This window comes from Myxine glutinosa, chromosome 9, assembly GCF_964187855.1.
Source record: "Myxine glutinosa chromosome 9, kmMyxGlut1.1, whole genome shotgun sequence".
Taxonomy (NCBI): domain Eukaryota; kingdom Metazoa; phylum Chordata; class Myxini; order Myxiniformes; family Myxinidae; genus Myxine; species Myxine glutinosa.
The window spans coordinates 104,988,545-105,016,230 of record NC_136269.1 but is presented as its reverse complement, the minus strand read 5'-3'; the positions used below and the strand labels follow the sequence as shown (position 1 = coordinate 105,016,230).

The 27,686-nt window shown below is 46.1% G+C and overlaps 3 protein-coding genes across 4 annotated transcripts in view; 1 reads left to right on the top strand and 2 right to left on the bottom strand.

Annotated features, from left to right (window-relative positions):
* LOC137435134 (phosphatidylinositol 3,4,5-trisphosphate 5-phosphatase 2A) overlaps positions 1–16,422 on the bottom strand; it is a 136,837-nt gene extending 120,415 nt beyond the window's left edge. Inside the window, 2 exon segments of the mRNA XM_078784626.1 lie at positions 14,097–14,160; positions 16,049–16,422. Coding sequence (XP_078640752.1) covers positions 14,097–14,160; positions 16,049–16,176 — 192 coding nt within the window. The 5' untranslated portion in view covers positions 16,177–16,422.
* The window catches only part of LOC137435139 (autophagy-related protein 16), a 307,119-nt gene that overhangs the window by 265,389 nt on the left and 14,044 nt on the right, over positions 1–27,686 (bottom strand). The window lies entirely within an intron of this gene.
* Positions 17,220–27,686, top strand: part of LOC137413901 (ras-related protein Rab-6A) — a 39,390-nt gene continuing 28,923 nt past the window's right edge. The window contains exon 1 of one of the 2 annotated variants that reach the window (XM_078784635.1): positions 17,220–17,754. In XM_078784635.1, coding sequence (XP_078640761.1) covers positions 17,685–17,754 — 70 coding nt within the window. In that variant the 5' untranslated portion in view covers positions 17,220–17,684. The remainder of the gene's footprint in view (positions 17,755–27,686) is intronic. The other variant, XM_078784636.1, reaches the window with a different exon arrangement.

The following is a 27,686-nucleotide window of genomic DNA, read 5'->3' as shown; positions in this document are numbered from 1 at the left end:
GTTTATTGCGTCTCTTTTGGTTCACTACGTGGATTACTTGAAGCCCGGACATTTACGTCCGTATTCCGTGCTGGGATACATTCCACAGACGGGATCGCGACAAATGGGTTGCTCGTCCTAGGATCATTCAAGTAAGAGCCATTCGATTGAGACGGGAATTCTGCAGTGGACGACATCTTCTGGCATCTGTTCATCGCCTTCTCACCAGCGGACGCCGTCTGGGAGGAACTTTCTCGCCGTAGGACGCTGTCTTGGGCAGAGAAGTGAATAGCCTCGGATCCCTCCAAACAACCGACAAAGAATAAGCGAATAGCCTCGGATCCCTCCAAACAACCGAAAAAAAAAAAAAACGTGAGTATTTGTACGTGGTATTTTTCTCATTGGCAATTTGATGTGCGGGTGATATTGCGTAGTTGTGTCGTATTTCCCCAACAGAGCGTTGTGTTTGAGCGTTGTGTTTGAGGTTGTGTTTTGTGCCTGGTCGTATGATAACTCGTAGCCAAGCTATGTCGACCAGGGAAGTGAGAGTTCAACCTGATCATGTTGACAGTCACGTGGGTGGCGAGGTGAGCGACGCAAGCAGCCTTGACCCGGTCACTCAACCCGAGATGTTAGGAAGCGATCCCATCATGACCAAATGCATGCGTTCGCCCTTCTGGACCGGGCTGACTCCGGTTCAACAACTTGACATGTATAACAGGGAGAATGACAGAGCAGAGACAGCAGCAGAGAGAGAGCATGCGGCAGCAGAGAGAGAGCGTGCGGCAGCAGCAGAGGGAGAGCGTGCGGCAGCAGCGAGAGAGCATGCGGCAGCAGAGAGAGAGCGTGCGGCGGCAGCAGAGAGAGAGCATGCGGCAGCAGAAGCTGAACGCGTCAGAGAGCATGAGTTGCGAATGTTGACTGAACGACTGCGGGCAGAGGGGTCTGCTGCAAGAGTCCCGGAAACTGTTCATGTTCGTTTGCCGGACTGGACGGGAGACACGAAGCCAGAAGCGTATCTGGAGATGGCGGAGAAGTTGTTGGCTGCCGGTGGCATTGATGAGAGCTTGTGGGTCGGCCATCTTGTGAGCCATCTATCTGAGAAGGCGAGGGAGGTATATGCGAGGATGGCAACCGAGGACGCAAACAAATACAGGGCATTGAAGGCCGAGATTTTGAATGCCTATGCGGTGTCCGCATGTATTTATAGGAGAAATTTTTTCAGCTGGACTCGTGAGTCCAGTCAAACCTATGAGGAACATTCGCGGGCCTTGTTGGAACAGCTGCAGAGATGGTTCAAGGGGAGCAAGGTGGAGTTACCTCAAGCGGTTGCGGAACTCCTGGTGCGTTACCGTATCGATCAACAGCTTCCGCCTGACTTAGCATTGTTTCTTGTCGACAAAGACACTGTTTCCTTGGCAGACTGCGTCAACCTTATTGATAAACATGTTTTGGCGTGCAAAATGCTGCAAGTCACGCAGTCGCTTCGTAAGACGGAGGAGTCTGCGATCAAGACCGCCCCCCGTCTGCCCGGCGGCTGGATCGAGGGGAAGGGTTCTCCGATGACCTCCACTGGGGGCGCTCGCGAGCCGCAGACCAGGGCAGGGCCCTGGTGCGATTTCTGCAAACGCGTGGGGCACGGTGAAAACCGCTGTTTCTCTAATCCCGCCAGTCCGGCCTACCGAGGCAACCCTCCTGTTAAGTCGGAGGGAGATCAGTGGAACTCATCCGCCGGGCCCTCGCACACGACGGTGGCATCGGTGACCGAGGTCACTGCCACCGGGGCTAATTCCATTCATCCACTGCATCAGGAGTATTCAGGGACAGCCTTAGTGGGTGGCCCCGATTCGATGCTGAAGTTTGAGACCAAATACCTTCGGGATACTGGGGCGACACGGTGTGTTCTCCGGGTGGGGGTAGTTCCGGCCTCTCAGATGCGTTATACCGGCGAGTATACCCTCCTTCGGGGCATTGACCGGGTTCTTGGCCGGTACCCCCTTGCCCTCCTCGAGGTCCGGAGTGACATTTTTAAGGGTCCAGTGACCTGTGTGGTAGTACCCTACTACCCTATACCCGGGGTCTCCTTGCTGATTGGCAATGATGCCATAGCCAGGGAGGAGTCATTGACTCTGACCTGTGGGGGGGTCCCTAGAGCCCAGAGTAAACAGGCGGAGAGAGTGGCGGAGTCAGACATATCTTCACTCTGGCCCGAGGAGCCTAGCGCCTCGACTCCAGTTTCCGACGGTGACGTTGCGTCAGCTGAAGTCCACCCGAGCCTCCCGTCAAGCCAACCTCAGGTGCCGTGCTCCTCAGGGACCGCTCCCGCCATGTCGCGATTCAGCAGGAACGCTAATGCTAAGGTATATGTGGGAAACCTGGGCAATGGAGCAGCGAGAGCCGAGCTAGGGAGGGTCTTCGGGCATTACGGACCACTCCGCAACGTATGGGTTGCTCGGAACCCACCTGGATTCGCAGTTGTTGAGTTTGAAGATCCACGAGATGCTGAAGATTCGGTCAGAGCCCTTGATGGAAGGTTAATTTGCGGATCGCGGGTGTGCGTCGAGATGTCGAATGGCATGTCGCGGCGGCCTCGTTTCAGACGCCCTTTGGTCCGCAGGCCGTTCGACCCGAAAGATCGATGTTACCAGTGCGGTGAAAGGGGTCATTACGCATATGACTGTCGTTCTCGACACCGGAGGAGAACCCGCCGCTCTAGGTCTCGGTCCGTTTCCCTCCTGTAAATGTTTCCCCACCTTGAGTTTGGCTCCCTTGTTTCTCTATTGTGCTTTGGGTGAAGTGTAACTCTTGTGGGGTAGATGTTAATGGGGTGTATGGTGTTTAATATTGTGTGTGAAAAAACAAAACAAAACTGGTTCATTGTTTACCCTGTTAACGCCTGTTAATTGCCTGTTGCGTTAATAAGTGCGTTATTGTTGCGTTATTGTGTTGCGCCATTGCGTTGCGTTGTATTGTTGCGTTGTTTCGTTATTGTTGTTAACAAGTGTTAGTAATTGTTAATTGCGTTAATTGCCTGTTAGCAATTCCCGCCATCATCTTGCCATGTGATTTGCACCTACTACAAATACTGGTTTTAAAAACGCCGTCTATTCGACGGGGTTTTTACTTAGGGGGGGAGGACTGTGAGAAACCCCCCGGTGAAACCACCTTTGTTCTCACCCAAATGAGTGCCCCGCCCACCACTGACGTAACCTCCTTGGAGCCTCACGCGATTGGGAGGCGAGTCGGGACGTGATTGGTGGAGGGTCAGAGAGCGCGGCCGCCATCTCATGATACGGACGCAGCTCGGAGGTTCGAGGCCTCGAGGCGAGGGAACTTTCGTTACTCCTCACGACAGCGAGTTGTGCTGATCGTTTATAGTTATGGATTGTACGAGTGAGTGATTCCGGAAGAGAACGAGTGATTCCCGGAGATCGTAGATTGGAACTGTGAGTCCTATATTGCCTGCTTCGTGTTGGAGCTCCTGGCCGACCGTTCCTGGCGGCCTTGTGTGGTATTCCATCCTGGTATCCTTCGAGTCCCGGAGCTCGTCGATTGGAGCCGCGAGGATCTTACCTGCGTCCAGTTGGAGCGTCTGTGGCCGACAGTTCCTGCCGGCTTGTGCAGCATATTACCTTTTGTTACCTTTCATGGTTTTTGTGATCGAGCCAATAAATAATCGTGCTTTACCCCTAGAAGGCCGATTAAAACACAATTGTGTTTATTGCGTCTCTTTTGGTTCACTACGTGGATTACTTGAAGCCCGGACATTTACGTCCGTATTCCGTGCTGGGATACATTCCACAGACGGGATCGCGACAACATGTATATATATATATATATATATATATATATATATATATATATATATATATATATATATATATATATATATATATATATATATATATATATATATATATATATATATATATATACATACATACATACAGACTTGGCATTTAATATGGAATATTTTTTTTGTGGGGGTGAACTTACTTTTCAAGATGACTTAGAACCAAAAATTAATTGGAATTATGTTGAAATTATTCTAGATTTTGTTAATGTGACGTTTAAAAGAAACAAAAACCACATTTGACATTTCGAAGCAAATAAATTGATCCTCGAAAGTGATGTAAACTGATATCGAACTCAATTCATGTACAGTACTGTGTTAAACTTCTGTATGTTTTCCAGAAGTATCTCTTTATTTTGCACATTAGCCAAAAAAAATTTCAACAAAAACAAAAGCTAAATTATGACTGGGATTACGGACAGTAAAATTACAGTTCAGTACTTAGTGTAACCCCCACGAGCATTCAGGAGAGCACGTACACGTTGAGGCATGCTGTTCACGAGATTTGCCAAGGTTTGGACAGGAATCGCTTGCCATGCAGTGACAATAGTCTGCTGCAATTCACGCACAGAGGTCGGCTGCTGGTCCAAGTTGTCGATTTCATGCATCAATTCTGCCCACAAGTTCTCTATCGGATTCATATCCGGGGACATGGCAGGCCACTCCATATGCTCTACACCATGTTCAGCAAGAAAATGTTGGATCATGCGAGCACGATGAGGCCGTGCATTGTCATCTTGGAAGACAAAGTTTCCTCGAAAGGCTGCACGAGCAAATGGAAGCAATGTTTCTTCCAGAATGACCCTGTACTTGCACTGGTTCAGGTTTCCATTCAGAACAACCAGGTCAGTTTTGCCCCCTGCATGAAAAGCAGCCCAAACGGTTACCCCACCACCTCCAGCTTGGACTCTTGGCACTATACAATCTTCAGGGGACGCCTGGCACGATAGCCTGCTTGAACCAGTCGTTGGTTGACTAGCCTTCTGGATACAGGCACATTTGTCAGTTGATGCCACTCAGCCCTACGCCGATTAGCTGACTTGGTACGGCCATTGCAGACTAACCGGGGCAGCTGGCGATCATCTCTCCTTGTGGTTCTGCGTGGATGTCCTGGCCTCGGTATTGGAGTAGGGACACCCCTCTGAGCATTTCGTTTCAGGATCTTTGACACCTGACCTTGAGTGATGCCATACTGCCGAGCAATAGCACGCTGTTTCATGCCAGAATTTCGTAAAGCCACCACTCCATGACAAATAGCATTGTCAAGTTGACGGACCATCTCCAGAGGAAGCGGCAATAACCTTTGTAGATGTGCAGCAGTTGTTTTCCACTAATACAGAACGCAACAACCCTTGTATACCCGATTGTGAAGCCAATCGTCAAATGTACCTGTCCGTACATTTTGTCACGCCACCTGTGATATAATCCTGTTATTGACTTCTTGCTGCGAAAGACATTCATTGACATGGTTCTTTCAACAAAGACATCACCGAAGGGTAAAAAAAACTCACCAGATTGATATACTGAGTTCAGAAAGTAAACCCAAGTCAAGAAAAAAAATATATTCCATTTTAAATGCCAAGTCTGTATATACAGGGTGAGTCAGAAGTAGCGCCCGATTTCTGTTTATATATACATTTATTTCTACCTTCTTGTACACTGTAATACAAATGTATACAACGATTTCTGTTTGTATATATATACTACTGTGTTCAAAAAGTATCCGACCTTTATTTTTCGTGAGTAATAAAAAAGAAGCTAGGAGGCGTTGATTGGTGCACGTATGTAGGCGATCCTAATGCGCACGCGTGAATTTTTTCCCACCTGCAGAAGCTGTCATTCGACGGCAGACCGCCGATGAGTGAGGACATGTAAGTGAGCGCCGTCGGATTTTCGTTTTTGACAAAATGACGGAAAAACTTGAACAACGCTACTGCATCAAATTTTGTGTAAAGCTTGGCGATTCCCAAGTGGAAACGATCCGCAAGATTCAACACCATTCATTCCATTATGAAGGAGGATTTGGGCTTCAGGAGAATCTCAGCGAAGTTCGTACCAAAGCTGCTAACGATTGAGCAGAAGCAACTCCGTTTGGAGATCGCACAGGACATGCTGGAGACTGTGAACAGCGATCCCAGCTTCCTCAACACAGTGATAACTGGCGATGAGTCCTGGGTTTATGGGTACGACCCATAAACCAAGTTGCAGTCATCACAATGGAAGCATCCAACATCCCCGAGGCCAAAAAAAGCAAGGCAGGTCCGCAGCAATGTCAAAGTCATGCTGACCGTCTTCTTCGACTCCAGAGAAGACATCATGCGGAATGCGACGGACCAGCTGCGCGCCATCCCAAAAGAGGCGTTCCAGCGCTGCTTCCGACAGTGGTAGAACCGTTGGGAGAAGTGTGTGGCAGCCCAAGGGGACTACTTTGAACGACATTATTATAAAAAAATTTTTATCTGGATGCGAGTATCTTTTATGAACAAAGGTCGGATACTTTTTGAACACACTACGTATATATTTCTGTCAGTTGATTGTTTGTTTGCCATTTGTATTACAGTGTACAAGAAGGTAGAAATAAATGTATATATAAACAGAAATCGGGCGCTACTTCTGACTCACCCTGTATATATATATATACACTACATGACCAAAAGTATGCGGACACCCCTTCTAATTAGTGGATTCGGCTATTTCAGCCACACCCATTGTTGACAGGTATAAAATCAGCCAGTGTGCACACAGCCATGCAATCTTCATAGACAAACATTGGCAGTACAATGGGCCATACTGAAGGGCTCAGTCACTTTCAACCTGGCACCGTCATCGGATGCCACCTTTGCAACAAGTCAGTTCATCAAATTTCTGCCCTGCTAGAGCTGCCCCAGTCAACTGTAAGTGCTGTTATTTTGAAGTAGAAACGTTTCGGAGCAACATCAGCTCAGTCGCGAAGTGGTAGTGTTATGGATTCGTCACTTCCGTCTTTGTGGTTGTCATCCACTTGAAGCATTTTTAGTTTCATGTACTATTATTGTTACAGTTTGAGTGTGAAATGGAGATAACTGTCTTCAAAGGTAAAAATAATGTCTCAGAAGGAAAACGAGATGGGAGAGGGTGAAAACGGAAGAAGAAGAAGCGGCGGGCGAGCGGATCGAGTGAGATCGGGAAAGGAAGGCCGATCTGCTTCGAGGTGTCGAGCGGACGCTGGTGGACATTGGTCACGAGCGAATATTGGTTTCCCCGGGAAAGGGATTCCTGTGACAGTGTCGTTATTGCTGTGGCAAATAAACCTGCGTGACGGGTTTTGCTTTTGGTTCCGAAAGTGAATCATCGCTGGAGAGCAGGTATGCCTCCATTACCGGCCTGTCCGCCATTTCACCTCGCACCAGCCATTCGTCCTGGTTCTCGTGCGTGTTGTGGATTTCGCTTGGGAACTCGCGGTTCTTCGCGGTTCTCCACTTGGGAACCGCTGATCGTTCATGTCAGCGTCATTGTCTGGTGAACCGAAGGTGTGAATTCCCAGTCGCCTTTTGGGTGAACTTTTACCGGACCGACACCTCACCAAGCGGCTCGTTTGCAGCGTCGACTGTTAGCCGTTCTGGGTTCAGGTCTCAGTACGACCTTTTCTTGTGATCGCGAGAGCCAAGAGGATCGACTTTGGCCTGGTATCGTGACACAGTGACTTTGGGGGATGTTACCGATTACTCATGTGGGAATACCGTGAGTTATTGATTCAGGAAATTGGTGGTACCATCATATAAATGATATGGTGTTTGCTGTGCAAGTGAGGTTTTCTTGTGCGTGCGTTACTTGTTATTATTGTGTGGTTTTAATACAATACTTGGTTTTTGTAACAATTGAGTGGTGTGGTTTCACCATTGGTCATTGGCTCACATAATAGCACATCTTTCTGCCGTGACTCCTTTCGAGGCTCGGAGGTACAACGTGGCCGGGGTTTGGGGAGGAGCACGTAACAGTAGGCCACACAGCTCACAGAACGGGACCGCCGAGTGCTGAAGCGTGTAGTGCGTAAAAATCGTCTGTCCTCATTGCAACATCGTTGCAACACTTACTACCGTGTTCCAAACTACCTCTGGAAGCAACATCGGCACAACAACTGTTCGTCAGGAGCTTCATGAAATGGGTTTCCATGGTCGAGCAGCCGCACACAAGCCTAAGATCACCATGCGCAATGCCAAGCGTCGGCTGGAGTGGTGTAAAGCTCGCCACCATTGGACTCCGGAGCAGTGGAAACACGTTCTCTGGAGTGATGAATCACGCTTCACCATCTGGCAGTTACGACGCACGAATCTGGGTTTGGCAGATGCCAGGAGAACGCAACTGCCTAAATGTATAGTGCCAACTGTAAAGTTGGTGGAGGTGGAATAATGGTCTGGGGCTGTTTTTCATGGCTCGGACTTGGCCCCTTAGTTCCAGTGAAGGGAAATCTTAATGCTACATCATACAATGACATTCTAGACGATTATGTGCTTCCAACTTTGTGGCAACAGTTTGAGGAAGGCTCTTTCCTGTTTCGGCATGACAATGGCCTCGTGCACAAAGCGAGGTCCATACAGAAATGGTTTGTCAAGATCGGTGTGGAAGAACTTGACTGGCCTGCACAGAGCCCTGACCCCAACCCCATCGAACAACTTTGGGATGAATTGGAACGCCAACAGAAACCCAGGCCTAATCGCCCAACGTCAGTGCCCGACCTCACTAAAGCTCTTGTGGCTGAATGGAAGCAAATCTCCGCAGTAATGTTCTAACATCTAGTGGAAAGTGGAAGCTGTTATGACAGCAAAGGGCGGAGGGGTGTGGGGGGGGGGGACCAATTCCATATTAATGCCCATTAATTTGGTATGGGATGTGTGATGTTTGGGTGTCCACATACATTTGGTCATGTAGTGTATGTATCGTCAAGTTGCAGCCGATGAACACCAGCCTTGGACGAATAGCCGGACGGTCTTTAATTCCGAGACGAACTTCGAAATAATGGTGGTACTTTTTGGCACGCGCGGGACGGAAGGCAGCAAGGTGCTTACCTGCAGGGATCTCACAGGGTTTTACCGAAACCCACAAAAAAATAAACAACACAACAACAAAAATGCCACAATAATGATGAAATGCCATAAGGCACGGCAATAAAATGAATGTTGAGGTAAAATTAAATCCTAATATCTAATTTGAGACATCTATAATCAGTCACAAATACAACACACGGGGAAAGATAATAAAAATAAAAGGTTTTGTTTTATTCGGCCGGTACTCAGCTCTGGTCCAATATGCGCCTGGGAGCTTGATGGTGGCGGCAGTCCGTGCAGCCACCCGTGCGGGAAACACTCCAACAAATGTCGCTGAAAACACCTGGGCATGAGCAAGCAGCCAACCGGCCCTTCCTCGCTTCCACCGCCAGGCGAGACGTGGCTCTCTCCTCCCACGAAAAGCACCACAGTCAACAACATCCCCTCCTTCAACTTTACAAAAGTTCCAAAGCTCCGAAAAGCTCTCTTCACGAGCGCATCCGAGACAAAAGCGACCGCCGCAAACCAAAGCCAGAACGAGTGAAAGAGCCTGAGCAATTCTTCTTCCTCCTTTTCGAACCTTCTCGCTCTGACGTCACGCCGACCAACGGCCGAGCGCTATTGGATTACCCCATCTCCACGACCAATGACGAACTTCGGGCGTGGCCTGCTCGCTTCGCTTGGCGTGAGGGTCATTAAGGTGTAGCTTACTCGCCGATCGAGAATGTTCAGGCTTGCAGGGAAGGATTGTTTTTGTTGTTGGCATAACGAGGGTTCTATGGCAAGCCTTGTTATAAAAACGTAGGGAAAAACCACAGGGCAATCACATACCAGGGAAACTAATCTTAACCCCTATCTAGATAACACAAGCTCCACCACTCGTGTGAAGACACATAAACAATCTTAAGCTCACCGCTTTCCCCTACTTAAATACATCGAGATTGGCTTCTTACTCTACACAGTTCGATCTCCACTATGGTATTTCATAATCTACCCCCACAGACGTAACAATATATAAATATATATATGTACTAGCAAAAGTACCCGGTGTTGCCGAGGAACAATGAATCGTATCCTGATGGGAATATGATATACGCAATCTGGGTTCATCATCTAGAGCAAATTTTAAACATACGGGGAAATACCCCCGGCGCTCACCTGGTAGAATAAACAATATACCTTACCGACTAAAGGTAATTTAAACCAAGTTCAATGCTTACTGGAAGACAGGACAGCATGTCGAACCATACTCACATAATCGGAAACAAAATCAGAAAAACAAAAACAATACCTTTTCATGATGCGCAGATGAACCCATTTCATTTTGGGGTCAAAGGTCAGAGTCTGTCGTAGGTTTTTGTTACCCTGATAACTTAAGAATGGCTGAAGGGAACTGTCAGACTTCGCACAAGTAGGTATTACGATATAAAGATAAATGGATTTGATTATGGGGTCAAGCGGTCAAAGACCAGAAGTCATGTTCGGTGACAAATTTATTTTACTGCACTAACTTGTGAACCGGTGATGGGATTTTGACCAAACTTGATACAATATTGTATATATTGGTATATATATATTGTTGTGGATCTTCCGCTGGCCTTCTTCCCTTACCAAGGGGGGATTAGTCCCCTTGTCTTGACTGACCTGGCGCGACCTGAGACCTATTACGTCCCTTCCGGACAGCGATAAATAGGGTTTCGGGACCAAATTCGCTGTTACCTAAGTACTAGCGCTGCCCTGAAGCGAGGAAATAAGCCTTGCACGAACCACGTGTGTTGGTGATACGCCGAGCGGTTGCGTACACGTGATCCGCACCGTTATAGATGGTGGAACCCGATTCAAGCGGTTCTATTCGTACCATGCTTAGACAATGGAGAAATCACGGGAACGATCGAATCAGAAGGAAGAACAGAATTTATTTACACTATACAAGGATTGGTAGAAGGAAAGGGACACAGAGCAGCCTTATACAGTCTTACTTAACACCCCAGGCCAAACAGGCCCGTCTCACACACACTCACACGGGGGTTGCAGATGAGCAGGACGATGTTCAGCAGCGCGTCCAGGGATGGCTCTCGCGCAGCTCTCTCCGGTCCCCGGCACGTCCCGTGGAGATGGAGGCAGGAGAAGGCAGGAGCTCGTAGCGTGTCGCCTGAACAATCGGGTTATCTCGGGGCGCATGGTAGAGGGCGGACTTTGGCGCGACTGGCGGTTATTCAATCGCTTATTCACTCACTTATTCACTTATTCACTCGACGAGAAGAGGAAGAAGTTCAAGGAGTGGCAGAAGGCGAAGGGTATGGGAGCAGAAACAGCAGAGCATGAAAGTTATAAGGCAGCCAGGAAGGCTGCAAAGAAAGAGGGAGCAAAGGCGCAGGAGGCATGCAGGAAAATGTTCGGAGAACGCTTGGATTCGGAAGAGGGTCAGAAAGCAGTATTCAGGATTGCAAAGCAGATAGCGAAAGAGAGGTGTGATGTGATGGGGGTGAGTTGCTTGAAGGATAAAGTGGGACAAATCGTTGTCGACCCAGATGGAATTAAAGGAAGATGGAAAAGATATATGGAAATGCTGTTGAATACAGAGAATGAATGGGATGGCAACATAGAGAGTAACCCAGTTTTAGGACCGGCAGAGAAGATAACTGAGAAGGAAGTTGAGGAAGCGATAAAAGCAATGAAGGGTAGAAAAGCGGGAGGGCCGACCGGAGTTGTGGGAGATATGTTGAAGGCAGCAGGCAGTTGTGGTGTGAAGAGAATGACAGAGATCTGTAATCTGGTGGTGAAAGAAGGCCGCATTCCAGTGGATTGGGAACTGAGTACCCTCCTCCCTCTATACAAGGGGAAAGGTGACCCTCTGGAGTGTGGCTCGTACTGAGCGATAAAGTTATTGGAGCATGGAATGAAGGTATTGGAAAGGGTGTTGGAGAGGAGGATAAGGAAGAAAGTGAAGATCGACGAAATGCAGTTTGGATTTATGCCAGGAAGAGGAACGGCAGACGCGCTTTTCATTGTGAGGCAGTTGCAGGAGAAGTACATGGAGAAGAGGAAGAGGTTGTTTCTTGGGTTTGTTGATCTGGAGAAAGCATTCGATGGGGTTCCAAGCAAAGTATTGACATGGGCATTGAGGAAGTTAGGAGTGGAGGAATGGTTGATCAGAGTAGTGATGGCAATGTACAAAAGAGCGCGCACAGCTGTAAGGACGAAGGACGGGAACAGTGGTGAGTTTGAGGTGAAGGTGGGAGTGCATCAGGGGTCGGTACAAAGTCCACTACTATTTGTAGCTGTGATGGAGGTGCTGGCTAAGAACGTAAAGGAGGGTTTACCGTGGGAGTTGTTGTATGCAGATGATCTGGTGTCGATTGCGGAAAGTATGGATGGACTGAAGGAAAAGATGAACAAGTGGAAGGAATGTATGGAGACAAAAGCTCTGAAGGTGAATATTGGAAAGACGAAGGTGATGGCAAGTGGTAAAGCATGTGGTGAGGTGGAAAGAACTGGGAAGTGGCCCTGTGCTGTGTGTAGGAAGGGTGTCGGAGTGAACTCCATTCAATGTACAATGTGCGCTGAGTGGGTTCATCAAAAATGTAGTGGTCTGAGAGGGTCATTAACCAGTGTGGCAGCTACATTCAAATGTAAGGTGTGCACAGAGGGATCTGCAGATAGAGGAAATGTTGAGTTGGATCTTGGAGACGGCGTGAAGCTGGAAGGTGTGAAAACATTTTGCTACCTCTGAGACATGCTGAATGGAGAAGGTGGATCAGACTCGGCAACGGTTGCTGGAGTGAGATGTGCATGGAAGAAGTTTCGGGAACTGAGTGGCGTGCTGGTGAGGAGGGGAGTGTCGTTGAAGCTGAAGGGAAAGGTGTATGCTGCATGAGTGACAAGTGTTATGATTTATGGGAGCGAGACATGGGTAATGAACGTAGAGCAGCAACGAAGGTTGGAAAGGGTAGAAATGCGAATGGTTTGATGGATGTGTGGAGTATCGTTGAGAGAGAGGAAGACAAATGATGAATTGCAAAAGATGATGGGAATAGAGCCTGTGATTGATGCTGTGAAGAGGAACAGGTTGAGATGGTTTGGTCATGTGTTGAGGAAGGATGAAAGTGACTGGTTGAGAAGAGTGATGGAAATGAATGGAGAAGGAAGTAGAGGACAGGGAAGACCAAGAAAGACTTGGCTAAAGATGGTGGAAGAAGAAATGCGGGCAAAGGGGTTAACAAGGAGAGATGCAGAAAATAGGGCAAAATGGAGAAGATTGTCATGGGGACCGCAAGGCTAACCCCCGCTCTAGCAGGGAAAATGGCCTTTAAAATATATGTTGTTGTGTGTTGTGTCTTCTGTCTCGGTGCTGAGAGAGAGCGGTGTGAACTTTGACAACGTCGGAGGAAGAGGTGTCCGTGGCGGTTTGTGGGGCTCTTGACGCTTCAGGCGGAGTGGGGACTGAAGGAGGACCGGCCGCACAAATTTCTCAGGTTTGTGGTGACGCGGAGAGCAACTTGGCGCTATCTTGTGCGTTTCCTGCGCGAACGGCTTCGGGCCGCCTTGTATGGCCGACCACATTCAACGATCTCGTTGGATCAGAGCTGAGTGCCGGCCATTTAAAAAGGAAACATTTATTTTATTTTATATTTCCCCTCGTCTGTTTTTGTGTCTGAGTGGAGACATCTCACTATCGGGAATTAGATTTACCTCAACATTCATTTTTATGTGCCTTGTATCTATTTTTATTAAACCATTATTGTGTTGCATTTTATTTGCCGTGTGCGTTTATGTGTTTGTGAATCCGAGAATAAATCCGTGTGGCTTCTGTCTGAGGTAAGCGCTTTGGTTCCTTCACCCGCGCACCACGGACCAACCGCCAGTTTCGGTTACGCGCCTCAGAATTAAGAACCGTCTGGCTATTCCTCCAAGGCTGGTGTTCATCGGCCATGGACTTGACAATATTATGATGAAAAGATGAACCAATTAGATTTCTGCAAAGGTCAAAGGTCAGAGGTCATGTCAGGTAAAAATGTGATACCTGAGAACAGCTGAAGGAATTTAAATCAAACTTGGTACAAGTGTGTATAATGATGTAATAACGTGGGCTGCGGCATATCGGTCGATGTCAAAGAGTGCCGTTCGAGTTAACATTCGTCTCCAATGCCATGTCATAAATCTAGTTTTTAGATATTAAATGCCAAACAGCACAGTTATAAAGCAAATTGGGATAATTTGTTAGCCATAGCAATCCTTACCTGCACAGCAAGATTTCCTTCCTCATCTGGGAGAATGCGGTAAGTGTGGACATGATTCTGGAATCTATGATATAAAAACATAGTTAAAAGGAAAATGCATAGATAGTACATTTTCAGTGCATTACTAATTGATCAAAACAATGAGTGACAAATACAACCATTTCATTTTAGATGAGTTCAAAAGGTTTTCAATACAAGATAATGTTCTCACCATACTCCAACTAGAATGGCACTTGGTAGGGCGCACACCTCCACCAGGCTGAACAGTTTACGTTTTGTATCTTACTGATAGCCCATCCGGACCTGAACCAAAATCTAACCACTTGTTCTTGTCGTCTACTCAACTCATCCACCAAGTTGTGTCTTAATCCGTCCACAACCTTTTGTAATATCATGCTACATATCTATCATTTTTGGCCCCATCACTCAAAAGTGATGAACCACTTAAGAACTAAAACAAAATTATTGTATCCAGATTTGGATCTTCACCAAAATGGAAACTATTCGTTCTTGTCACACATCCAAACTGTCCGCCAAGTTTCGGCCGAATCCGTCCACCACCTTTTGAGATATCCTGCTCACAGACAGATAGTGGTGAAAACATAATCTCTGCCCACCTTCAGTGGCAGAGGTAATTATCATAATATACTTATTGTTGGTTTGAATTTGTGTTTTAACATTAACATTTCCCTGTATGAAGCCCTTTCAGGTCAGGCTATGCTTCTAAAGCTCAACTTGGGCACATTCAGGGTCAAGGGTTCGGACAGTGTATGAATGTATGGTATGGGGGAGGACGTCTGTGAAGGGATAGAGGAGTCAGTTTGCAAGCATTCGCTGCAGCGACTCATCTAGTACGTACATACCGACACAAAGTTTAACACACTACCGAATACAAATGGTATGCAAACACGAAGACAGAAAGCCAGATAAGGTATCCCTAACCCACCTAGTAAATCTAAAGACAGATGCAAAGAGAATATGGCACACAGGAAACTGAAACAAAGAGTGCATCAAAAATAGCAAACAAGGAAAAATATAAAACAAAATATCAACATGCAAGGCCAACTGGGAAAACGATAAAAGAGCAGGAAGGTATAAAAAAAAAATAGTTGGACAGATTGGGAGTAGACAAAGAAGGCTCTTTGGAATGGCTAAGAAGAGGCGAGCTCAACTGGGATGGAGAACGAATCATTATAAATACCCAAGACCAAGGACACAACACCAATGTCTTTAAGAAAATGGCGGGACTGATCAATCGGACAAGTGTAGTTTCTGCAAGGTAGAAACAGAAAGTACAAGCCACCTCCTATCAGGATGTAAAAACCTCATGTCAGCACAGCTGTACAACCAAAGGCATAACAAAGTATGTCGAGTAATCCACTGCACATCTGAAAAAGTCCAACCGACCTCTGGTATCATTGTTATGATCACATTCCTCCAAACATCCCTACCCGGCACTCCTTCCTGAATATTTGGTAGAGACAGCTTGGTTGAGCATTTAACTCCATCCATCCAGGTGAAAAGCTCAATAAACCTGTCCAAAGGCCAGGTCAATTTTACCACCTGGAACTTTAAATAAACTTGACATATCTAAACGTGGAACGTAGCTCATTTTCATGTAAAATCAGTGATTTGCACCACATGTGTAGTCGCGGTATCGGTTTACCTTTGGATTGGTAATATGTAAATACGCTTTGCCTTTGATTAAAGGTAAAGGGGGTTTCCCGGAACGGAGAGAGGCGCTTTCGGTCGTTGCGGTGGAATGATGGATCGATTCGGAATCCGAACGTCTTCTCTCCCACGCTAAACATGCTCGCGGTACGAACAGTTTGACGGGACAGGTAAAGTCTACAACCTACTTAGTACTTGTCCCGTGAACAGGCATGGGGGCGGCGGGGGAGTTAATGTTGAGTCCTGGAGTCTCCGAGCGAACAACGTCAGTAGGTACTCACAGCAGACACAGTGCATAAGCTCCTTGTACGGACTCGCTGTCCCGCAGTAAGAAACTGCCATCCTTGGCCGCCCGGGCGAGAAGTTCTTCGGCTCGTACTCGGCTCAGGTCCCGGTGGTACCACGCCATGTCCGACAACGACGAAACGACCCGAGCTAGCTATGGACTTCGAACAATCTCATCCTTCAAGTTCAACACCTCCTCCCCAACTCCCAGAAACGCAACTTCCAACTTTTACCCTCCCTGCTCGCGTTGCTGGGAAAGGACAAGAGCGACTACGGATCCTTATTGTCGCTGTTGCATGGTACAGCATGAGCTTCTCAATCTCAGTTCGAATTCTTCACCACGGCGCACACACCTCCCCCCCCCCCCCCCCCTCTAATTCTACCTTCCGCAACAGGTCTACCGTTCGCCCAACACTTTGAAAACAATTTGAAACACAACTCTTGACTTTTACATTCATAAATACCACGTTAAACTAATTAGTAATGTCTGGAAGTGGATATAAAAAGTTACATTGAATAGGAAAGTACGTTGTGACGCAGCAGGCATTACGGGTACGTCATGACGTAACAGGTATTACGTGTACGCCCTCTGATGTTGTGCGATAGAGGGGGTATCCCACCGCCACCGATCTCTCGTGGACAACAGTGAGGTGTCCTCGTGTTGATGTCTCCGCATTATACGTCCACGCCGAGCCGTGTTGCCCAAAGTAGAATTTGATAAATGCAAACGTGCAGATACTGTCCATTTATTACGTACTCCGTATCGTGCAATGAGCGATAAAATGAATATTAAGCGCAGGATTATTGCGTTGTTTTTATTTGAAAGTGTTATTACATTTCGATTTACTCTTGGATTTTATAATATTAAGCCCGTAATAGTCACGACTCACGGATACATCACACAGGCCGCGTATATGCAGCAATGGCGAATAACTGAGCAAGTTGTTTACAACACTTTTGTTTATTTTATAAAGGTTTTGCATAAACCTTGGTGTGTACCTCGATTTCCTTTGCTTAAAAATGAAATGGCTGATTAAATGGTGTAGCAGGCGTTCGGTTCTGTTGTGTGCTTAATTGTTTTCCCTTGTCTTTACTGTTTCTGAAAGTAATGGCTATATAATGAACTTTGAAAAGAAAATTATAAGACAGATATATATTTTATTTTATATGTATGTTTGAATCGTTTAATCAGGACGGTGTAGTTTCTTTCAAAAATGAATAATGTACATGCATTATTCTGACAGCAAGGCTGGTCTCGCTTTATATTTAATCTTGTGATATTTTGTAATCTGATTGTATAGCAAACTTAGAATCAAAATAAAATCAAACGTTATATTAAAAGGAAGATGTTTTTGCCAAATGGTTTTTTTTTACATCGCCTTTAGTTTGTACAATGTACATGCAACGTCACCTCGTATGACGTGAATTGTGGGTTTTCTTTTAATGCGTTGTCGCTTCAACTACAGTCTACATAGATAGCCAGATAGGCGTTGAGAGTGTCGCCCAAAGGTGCAAAGATCTAACGAGAAGCATCAACCTCGGCGGCTTCAGAGTTTTGTTTGCCAGCAGTTGCAAGACGAAGGTTCGACGTTAGGTTAACGGCGTTTTGTGGATATTGTGTGAGAGCCGGCAATGGCAGGCGGTGGAGACTTCGGAAACCCGCTGAGGAAATTCAAGCTGGTGTTCCTGGGGGAGCAAAGCGGTAAGTTCGACAACAGCCATACTATGATGTATTTTACAGATGAGGTGGCTGGGAGGTATGGATGGATGAGGAGAAGGCTGTGAGGTGATAAGAGGAGGATGAAACGAGGAGGGTGGGAGGGGGGATGAGAGGAGGTTGAAACGAGGAGGCTGGGAGGAGTGAACGAATGAGGAGCAGGCTAGAACAAGTATAACTATAAGGAAGGTTGGGAGGTGGATGAATGAGGAGGGTTGGGAGGTGGATGAATGAGGAGAGTGGGAGGGATGGATGGATGAATGAGGAGGGTTGGGAGGGGGATTAAACGAGGAGAGTGGGAGGGATGGATGAATGAGGTGGGTTGGGAGGGGGATTAAACGAGGAGAGTGGGAAGGATGGATGAATGAGGAGGGTTGGGAGGGGGGATTAAACGAGGAGAGTGGGAAGGATGGATGAATGAGGAGGGTTGGGAGGGGGATTAAACGACGAGAGTGGGAAGGATGGATGAATGAGGAGGGTTGGGAGGGGGATTAAACGAGGAGAGTGGGAAGGATGGATGAATGAGAAGGGTTGGGAGGGGGATTAAACGAGGAGAGTGGGAGGGATGGATGAATGAGGAGGTATTGGAGGGGGATTAAACGAGGAGGGTTGGGAGGGGGATTAAACGAGAGGGTTGGGAGGGGGATTAAACGAGGAGAGTGGGAGGGAGGGATGAATGAGGAGAGTTGTGAGGGGGATTAAACGAGGAGAGTGAGAGGGATGGATGAATGAGGAGGGTTGGGAGGGGGATTAAACAAGGAGAGTGGGAGGGATGGATGAATGAGGGTTGGGAGGAGGATTAAACGAGGAGAGTGGGAGGGGGATTAAATGAGGAGAGTGGGAGGGATGGATGAATGAGGAGGGTTGGGAGGGGGATTGAATGAGGAAGGTTGGGAGGAGGTTTAAACTAGGAGAGTGGGAGTGATAGATGAATGAGGAGGGGCTTGGAGGGGGGGATGAAAGAGGAGGGTTGCGAGGGATGGACAAATGAGGAGGAAACTCGGTGGGATGGACGAATAAGGAGGAGGCTGGAAGGTCTGGATGAATGAGGAGGAGGCTGGGAGGGGTGGAGTAGCAGGAGGTGCTGGAGGAATGGGAAGTGGGTTAGAAGGTGGAAGAGGAGGAGGGGGAAGAAGAATGGGTGGATGATTAGAAGGAATGGGTGGGTGATAATGCGACGAAGAAGAAGGAGGATTTGGGATTAGGTGATGATGAGGAGGAGTGGTTTATGGCAAGGAGTGATTTGAGTGGGGTATATGATGACTCGGAGGAGGAATGTGGGTGGGTTATGTGGAGGTATAGGGGTCTGTGATTATGATGGAAGGTGAACGATGTGGAAGATGGGAGAGTGAGGAATGAGACCATGCACGTGTACGTTCAAATCGTATAAACCTATCATTTACTCCTTCAGTCTTCAAATCAATTACAATAAAACCTGCTTTAAGTGAGCACCCTTTATCCTGGTGTGCCGAAAGGTCAAGAGGTCATTCAAAGTCTTCATTTCACACAAGGTGATTTTTTTTTGCACGTCCTTTTGAGTCCAAACGGTCGGAATGTTTTGCTTTCATTTTTATAGCTACACTATTCAGGTTCGACGATGAACTTTGGTTAGAAGTACAGGTGTGTATCAACATGTTTGGAAGCTCTGTGATTTTTTTTTTTCCCCGGTTTTATTGACACCTTCCCGTTTATCTCTTACATGTCGCAAGCGCACTGCATAATCAGCCGAACTATGCAAGTATCCAGTACCAGATTACCACGTGGTCGCAGGCTTGTTTGTTTGGTACTGGACGTTGCAAATTTAATCCATTCCTTTAGCCTTTCGACTGCTTCGGGTCACAAGGTTCAAAGATCACAGACAGGACAGCCAACTGAGGGAATGAACGGAGGCGACACTGGGTGTTAGCTTGTGTGGGATTTTCGGGCCTGTACTGACAGTTTTTTTTCTGCAGACAAGGAAGGGGAATTGGATGAGCCATGACGTCAGGCAATTGTGAGTTTGACTAACGGATTTGCAGCAAGTCACTCACCCAGCGGGCCTTCTTTGAGGAGAGGCAGACATACGTGCTTGCAGAGCTATGTGTGTTACTTTCCAAATCTTCCTCTTCCACAAGTCTTCTTGCTTTCCGAAATCGCGGATCTGCCATATCCAGGTCCACGTCCGACAAAGCGAAGCTTTTTTCCCCTCAAAAATGGATTGTTAAATTTTTGAAACCTCCTCTATCTTTGAGTTATTTCTCACCAGCATTGCTCTCTTCCACTTTCTGCCCATTTGATGTCGTATTCGTATTCTGATGTTCGACCCAAAGGCAAGTCCGGTTTCTTGGCAGGTTTGCCGTTGCCTTCCCAGCCGTAGTTATGGCAGCAATTTGGAATTTGTCCATGGTGCCGGCGATAGCTCGCCTACTCTAAACGAAAGACACCGTGGGATCTTTAATGTCCACCAACTAATGCTGGAAGGTGGGACGCCCATTTAACGTCGGCACACACGTTGATGAATCCCCCAGACTGTTTAACATTGGGATGACGGTTTATTTACAGCTGGATTGAGATTCAAACCGAGACTAGGCCATCCGGTCAGCCCTGTCGTCATATTTTGTGGCTTGTATACCTCGATAGATCAATTAATTGGCTGGGACAACGTGAGGAGATTTACCTGCCCACTCGGTCAGACAGCACCTCATATTGAGTTGTCTGTTCTTTCAACATTCAACTATATCATTAATTTGACCGTTTTCTGTTGCAAAGTCAATGCGATTTTGGCTTTGCTCACTTTCCTTTTGAAACCTGTGCTATAACTTGTTCATGCACAACATGGTTGGTTATTGACCAATGGCAAATGAAGTTTTACATTTGTGAGGGGATGAATTGCGGTCATTACTTAAGAAATTGACATAGAAAATGGCAGTTTTGGGCTTGTTGCCTCCATTATCTATGAAACATAGTATGCTGAAAAGAGTTCTTCAAAACAAACCTCAGTGCCAAACTTTGATATAGTTTTGTAAAGTGGTTCCTGAGATAGTCTTTAAAAGCACCTGTTGTTGACTCTGGGCCGCCACTCTTCCACTTTAAAATTGCTATATCTGGAATATGTGAGTGGAATAGAGCTAAATGCTGAGGTTTTCTGGGGGGAGGGAGGGGAGATGAGGGGAGGGGTTTGGTTAACTCGTTGGTTATCTGTCCTGCATAAACCAGGCATGACATTGCAGCTAAGGCCTTCTGTGGGTCTGTGGGTTTGATCGTCTAATCTGTAAACTTTCCAACCCGGTTTTTGGCAATGCGTACGGTCTGAACCCTCTTGGACTTGGTTCAGCCTAATTTTCCATCTAATCTCTCCTGGTCCTCCCATGCCACCATTGGCTTGTCTGACTGTGTTTTTTGTCAAAGCCATGTTCTCACTAGGATTTATCAGGGAACAACCTCAGCAACAGAATATGGCTGTATATATAAAATCGGGAGATTAAATCAGATGCGGACGTAGCTTCAGGACGGTCGATCTTTAATTTTCGACAAGCTTTCGACCAACAAAGGTCTTCTTCTTAGTCGTCCCCAAGTTCAGCGGAAGTTGGGGACGACAATTCCGCTGATCTTGGGGACCACAAAGAAGAAGACCTTTGTTGGTCGAAAGCTTGTCGAAAATTAAAGATCGACCGTCCTGAAGCTACGTCCGCGTCTGATTTAATCTCCCGATTATTTATTTAATGCAAATGAGATTCCCTGCTCGTACTGTGGAGTTTCTACTATTATATATATATATACATACACACACACACATACATACACATATACAGACAGTCACGTGAAAAAGTAAGTACACCCCATGTAAAGTTTTGACTTTTTGTCCCCCGTCGCACCGCGGAGCGAAAGGGGGACTATGGTTTTCCCGTACGTGCGTAAGCGAAGGACCGCATTCGAATTTGGTGTGTGGGTGCAACCCACATCAAAATCCAAGATGGCCGCCGCCATGTATGTCTGACGCCATGTATGTCTGAACCATGTGAGCGGAATATCTTGAAAAATAAGCGAAGTACCAACTTCTAATCTGGTGTGTGTGTGTATCTAGGCATAAGGAAGAACCCCATTGAAAATTGGGTCGCCACGTCAAAATCCAAGATGGCTGCCGCCATGTATGTCTGAACCTTGTGAGCGGAATATCTTGAAAAATAAGCGAAGTACCAACTTCTAATCTGGTGGGTGGGTGTATCTAGGCACAAGGAAGAACGCTATTGAAAATTGGGTCGCCACGTCAATATCCAAGATGGCCACCACCATATATATGTCTGAACCTTGTGAGCGAAATATCTTGAAAAATAAGCGAAGTACCAACTTCTAATCTGGTGTGTGGTGTATCTAGTCATAAGGAAGAACACTATTGAAAATTGGGTCGCCACGTCAATATCCAAGATGGCCGCCACCATATATATGTCTGAACCTTGTGAGCGAAATATCTTGAAAAATAAGCGAAGTACCAACTTCTAATCTGGTGTGTGGGTGTATCTAGTCATAAGGAAGAATGCTCTTGAAAAGTGGGTCGCCACGTCAAAATATAAAATGGCCGCCACCATATATATGTGAACCTTGTGAGCGAAATATCTTGAAAAATAAACGAATTACTAACTTCTAATCTGGTGTGTGGGTGTATCTACGCATAAGGAAGAACGCTATTGAAAATTGCGTCGCCACGTCAAAATCAAAGATGGCCGCCGCCATGTATGTCTGAACCATGTGAGCGAAATATCTTGAAAAATAAACGAACTACTTACTTCTCATCTGGTGTGTGGGTGTATCTAGGCATAAGGAAGAACGCTATTTAAAATTGTGTCGCCACGTCAAAATCCAAGATGGCCGCCACCATGTATGTCAACCTTGTGAGCGAAATATCATATCATTGCATGTTTTCTGCATCTTCCACTTTGTCAACTCACATCTCTTCCCCGACGGGGGGCCTAGGCGTAACGCTTGTTCAACATATTTCAACATACAGCTATTTGATCTTCATTTCAACAATATTGATAGATAAAGGCGATATAATATAACAAATATCATGAAACATTTACATTTTGTAGTCCATTGTATAATTTAAATAAACATAAATGCAAATTTCGCATGTGGAAAAAGTAAGTACACCCCATGAAATGTTTTTTATCTTTTTAACATATGTGGACATATCAATATTTGATCTCCATTTAAACAGTATCTATCGATAAAGGTGATCTAATTGAACAAAAAATAATGAAGAATTGACTTTGCAATAATTTATTCAACAAAAAATTAACAGATGCCATTTCCTTCTGTGGAAAAAGTAAGTACACCCTTGGCTCTAATAGGTGGTATTGCCCCCTTTGGCAGAAACAACCTCAAGTAGGCGTTTCTTATAACTGTCTACCAGTCTCTGACCGACTGGGAGAAATTTTTGCCCACTCCTCCATGCAGAATTCTTTCAGCTGTGTGATGTTTGAGGGGTTTCTTGCATGCACAGCTCGTTTCAAATCCCCCCACAACATCTCGTTGGGATTTAGATCCGGGCTTTGACTTGGCCATTCCAGAACCCTCCATTTCTTTCTTTTCAGCCATTCCTTGGTGGATTTACTGGTATGTTTAGGGTCATTGTCATGTTGCAAGGTCCACTTTCGGTTGAGCTTCAACTTTCCGACAGATGGCCTCACATTATCCTCAAGCACCCTCTGGTACAATGAAGAATTCATAGTGGATTCAATGCTGGTGAGCTGCCCAGGCCCTGATGCAGCAAAGCTGCCCCAAACCATAATATTTCCACCACCATGCTTTACAGTTGGTATCAGGTTCTTGTGGTCAAATGCTGACTTTGGTTTTCGCCAAACATGTCTTCTGGTACTGTGGCCAAATAGCTCTACCTTTGACTCATCTGTCCAGAGCACATTGTTCCAGAAGTGCTGGTCTTTGCCTCGGTGTTCATTGGCAAACTTTAGTCTTGCCCTGATGTTCTTTCTGGACAGCAAAGGTTTCCTCCTGGCACACCTCCCATGTAGATCAAATTTGTGCAGCCTCTTTCTAATGGTAGACTCGTGCACTTTGACATCACTCAACAGTGGCAAGGGCTACCTGTAGGTCCCGTGATGACATTCTGGGGTTCTTAGAGACTTCTTTCAGCATCTTGCGGTCTGCTCTCGGGCTGAACTTGCTCGGGTGGCCTGGCCTGAACAAGTTGGCAGTTGTTTGGAATCTTCTCCACTTGTAGATGATCTTCCGGAAAGTCGAATGATTGATTTCACATTGTTTGGAGATCTTTTTGAATCCCTTCCCAGACTCGTAGGCATCTATAACCTTCTTTCTGAAGGCCTCAGAGAGCTCTTTTGATCTCGGCATGGTGACGCCGCACACTTCAACAACAAAGAGCAAACCAAACTGAATGTCTGAGGTTTCAATAAGACAGGTTTCTCCAAGATTCTCTCTAACGATTCTCTGCCTGTAAAACACCGGGATGAGAGTTTATAGCTGGGCCGAGATTCAAACCCAGGCTAGACAGCTTAGAGACAAGTGTGCATACCTCTTGGCCTCCCTGCCAGTTCTGATTTAAAACTGTCGTGTTTCTTTTAAGTCAAAGGTCCTCACCACATACAAGGCACACCTGAGCTCCTCACCACATACAAGGCTTTCATCCGCAGCTCAATGGAATACTGTTCTCCCCTATGGGCTGGTGCTCCTGCCTCACACCTGGCTCGGCTTCACGCTGTTGAATCCAAAGCTTTCAGAATCATTGGAATCTCCCGCGATGAAGCTATCTCTGAGGGCCTTTCACTCACTCACCGCAGGCAGGTGGGTGGTCTTTCTGTCTTCTACCGACTCCTCTCCGGCCTTGCTCCCCCAGCTCTCTCTCTGCTCTGTCCCCCAAATATTCCTACAGGTCGCACAAGATCTGCCAGCCACCCTCTGATGGTTAAACTGCCGAAATCTCGGCTCTCTGCTCACCTTCACTCCTTCATTCCTCTTTTCTCCCACCTCTGGAACAAACTCCCACACTCACTTCAATCACACTCCTCCCTCCAGGTCTTTAAAACAGCTGTTCACTACCATCTCTTATCTTCCCCCATCCAAAACCTTGATCTTTTCTACCCCCACTAATTCACCCCAGATCCACCTTGTTTGAAATTCCAACTTCTTTCCTGGAAGTCCTGGCAGTGTCCATATGTTTTATACCTCTCCCACCCACCCCCTCTTCCCGTGCCCCCCCCCCCTTCCCATGCCTCCCCCCCAAAGCCCTCTCCCTCCCACAGTTCTCTCGATGTCTCCATGTCTCTCGGTCCCTGCTCTCAAATGTTGTGTTTGTGTCCTTCCTCCTCTCTCCCCATCTTGTCTACCCCTCCCGATGTTATTTGTTTTATGTGTCTGTTTGTCTTTCTGTGTGATTAATGTTCGCTCTTTCACGAGCCTCGATCTTGTATACAAAAAAAAAAAAAAAAAAAAAAAGGTGTTTGTAAATGGATGCATCACTTTCAGTTGGACCATCTGCATGCAACTCCAAATGCTGTACATTACCAGACGATCTGCTTGCTGTTCAAAAAATCCATGATGTGCCAATCAAAACCGCTTCCCAGGCAACCAACCACTTTGGCTTTTTATGAGCTCGGCCAAAATGCCATCGTGAACAATCGACGTCCTATGTCATATCTTGGTAGGTTCCAGCACATTATTACCGGCTGCTCGTTGGATGATTGTGAGAAAGGAGCCAGAGCATATGTCGTGTTGTTTGTTTGTTTGCAAATTAATTGCAGTTGAATTGCCCAACAGCAATCATTCGGCCTAAATGAATGTGCAAATTGTATCGCGTGCATACTTTATCACAGAAGCTTCAATTCCATCAAAATTTGATCGTAGATGAGAAGGAAACCAGTTTGTTTGCAAGTTTTCTTTGGAATTTTGTCGGGCAAAGAGGAGAAATGTTTGCTCGAAGTTTCCAGTTTTGCAATAATGCGCCTTCGGCCCTGCTTTGTCCTTTTTCGGGGTTTTCTGTCTTTTTTTCTTTCTTTCTATTGTCCAGGTATGTATGGAAGTGAAAACGAAAATTAAAAAGGTTAGAAGACGAAGCTGTACAGAAAGCAATAAACCTTATGGTAGAAGGAAAAAAGCTGAGTGAATGTCTGAAAAACAACTATATCAAGGATGAGTTTCATTTCTGGCATTCATCCAGCCATTGGTTTTTATGAATGCCCAACAAATTAACACCTTAACCGTTAAAATATTCTTCAATATTTATATATTTTTACTTCGAGTTACTCCATCGATGTATGATACTCTTGACATACTTAACATAACCAGAGCTGGCAGACATTTACTCCAGCTCAACGACTTTCCGATGTATACCGCATGAGAAACACGAAAGTGACGGTTTACAGCTGGGTTGAGATTTGAACCCAGGCAAGACAGTTCAAGGACGAGTGTGCATCCCCCGAAGCTCTCCTGCCAACCTCCTCCTCCAACCCCCTCCCCCCAAAGTTACTCCAGGAAACTTTAATTGTAGTAAGAATGCAATTCCAGTAGTGTGTGAAAGTTACTGATTGGTGTGCTTGCACTCTGCCACTGAAGCTGGACAGGGATTTTGTTTTCACCCATGGCTGTTTGTCTGTCTGTATGGGAGCAGAATATTAGGACTGGTGTTGGCCTCACGGTTAAGGTGGCTCCTTAAGATCTTAGGGTCTTGAGTTTGAGCCCTATCGCATCGTCAAACTAGAAAGAGCAATCAAAGACTGCAGACCCTCGCCAGAACATGCGTTCAGTGTTTTTTAAAGGCTTTTGTGTTCAAACGAATATGGCGGCCAAACCCCGTCACCGATAAAGTCATCGTTTTTTTTTTACTCCACAAATTTATCCCTAGATGATGCTCATGAAATTTCATCTTTATCGGATGAAGTTTTGTACTTGTCGAATTATGATGTCATAATGGAGGCACCTATGACATCATTACCATATGTTATTCCACATGGAGAGTTCAATTACAATGAGCCATGTCTCAATTTTTTCTATGCAGTGCTTTCAGAGATGGGGAGGTGCAAATTGTTTCGGTTTTTCCAAGATGGCGGCCGAACCATGTGACCTATGACATCATCATTACCATATGTTATTCCACATGGAGAGTTCAATTACAATGAGCCATGTCTCAATTTTTTCTATTCAGCACTTTCGCAGATATAGAGGTGCAAAGCTTTTCGGTTTTTCCAAGATGGCGGCCGAACCACGTGACTGATGACGTCATCAATTGGGCACAGTCTATTCCAGGGCAAGACATATGTGTGCAAAGTTTGGCGATTCTACGTGCAGCGGTGTGGACGTAGTGCTGCAAACAGACAAACGGACAGACAAACAGATGAAAAATCGGTCAGAGACCGAGGACTTGCCGGAATTTACTTTTTTATCGGCCATTTAGGACAAATATGGCGGCCGAACCACGTGACCGATGACGTCATCACTAACATATTTTATTCCCCATGGAGAGTTCTTTACAATGAGCCATGTCTCATTTTTTTTCTATTCAGCACTTGTGGAGATAGAGGTGCTAAGTTTTTCGGTTTTTCCAAGATGGCGGCCGAACCACGTGACCGATGACGTCATCATTAACATATTTTATTCCCCATGGAGAGTTCTTTACAATGAGCCATGTCTCAATTTTTTCTATTCAGCACTTTTGGAGATATGGAGGTGCTAAGTTTTTCGGTTTTTCCAAGATGGCGGCTGAACCACGTGACCTATGACAATCATTAACATATTTTATTCCCCATGGAGAGTTCTTTACAATGAGCCATGTCTCATTTTTTTCTATTCAGCCCTTTCGGAGATATGGAGGCGCAAATTTTTTCGGTTTTACCAAGATGGCGGCCGAACCACGTGACTGATGACGTCATCATTGACATATTTTATTCCCCATGGAGAGTTCTTTACAATGA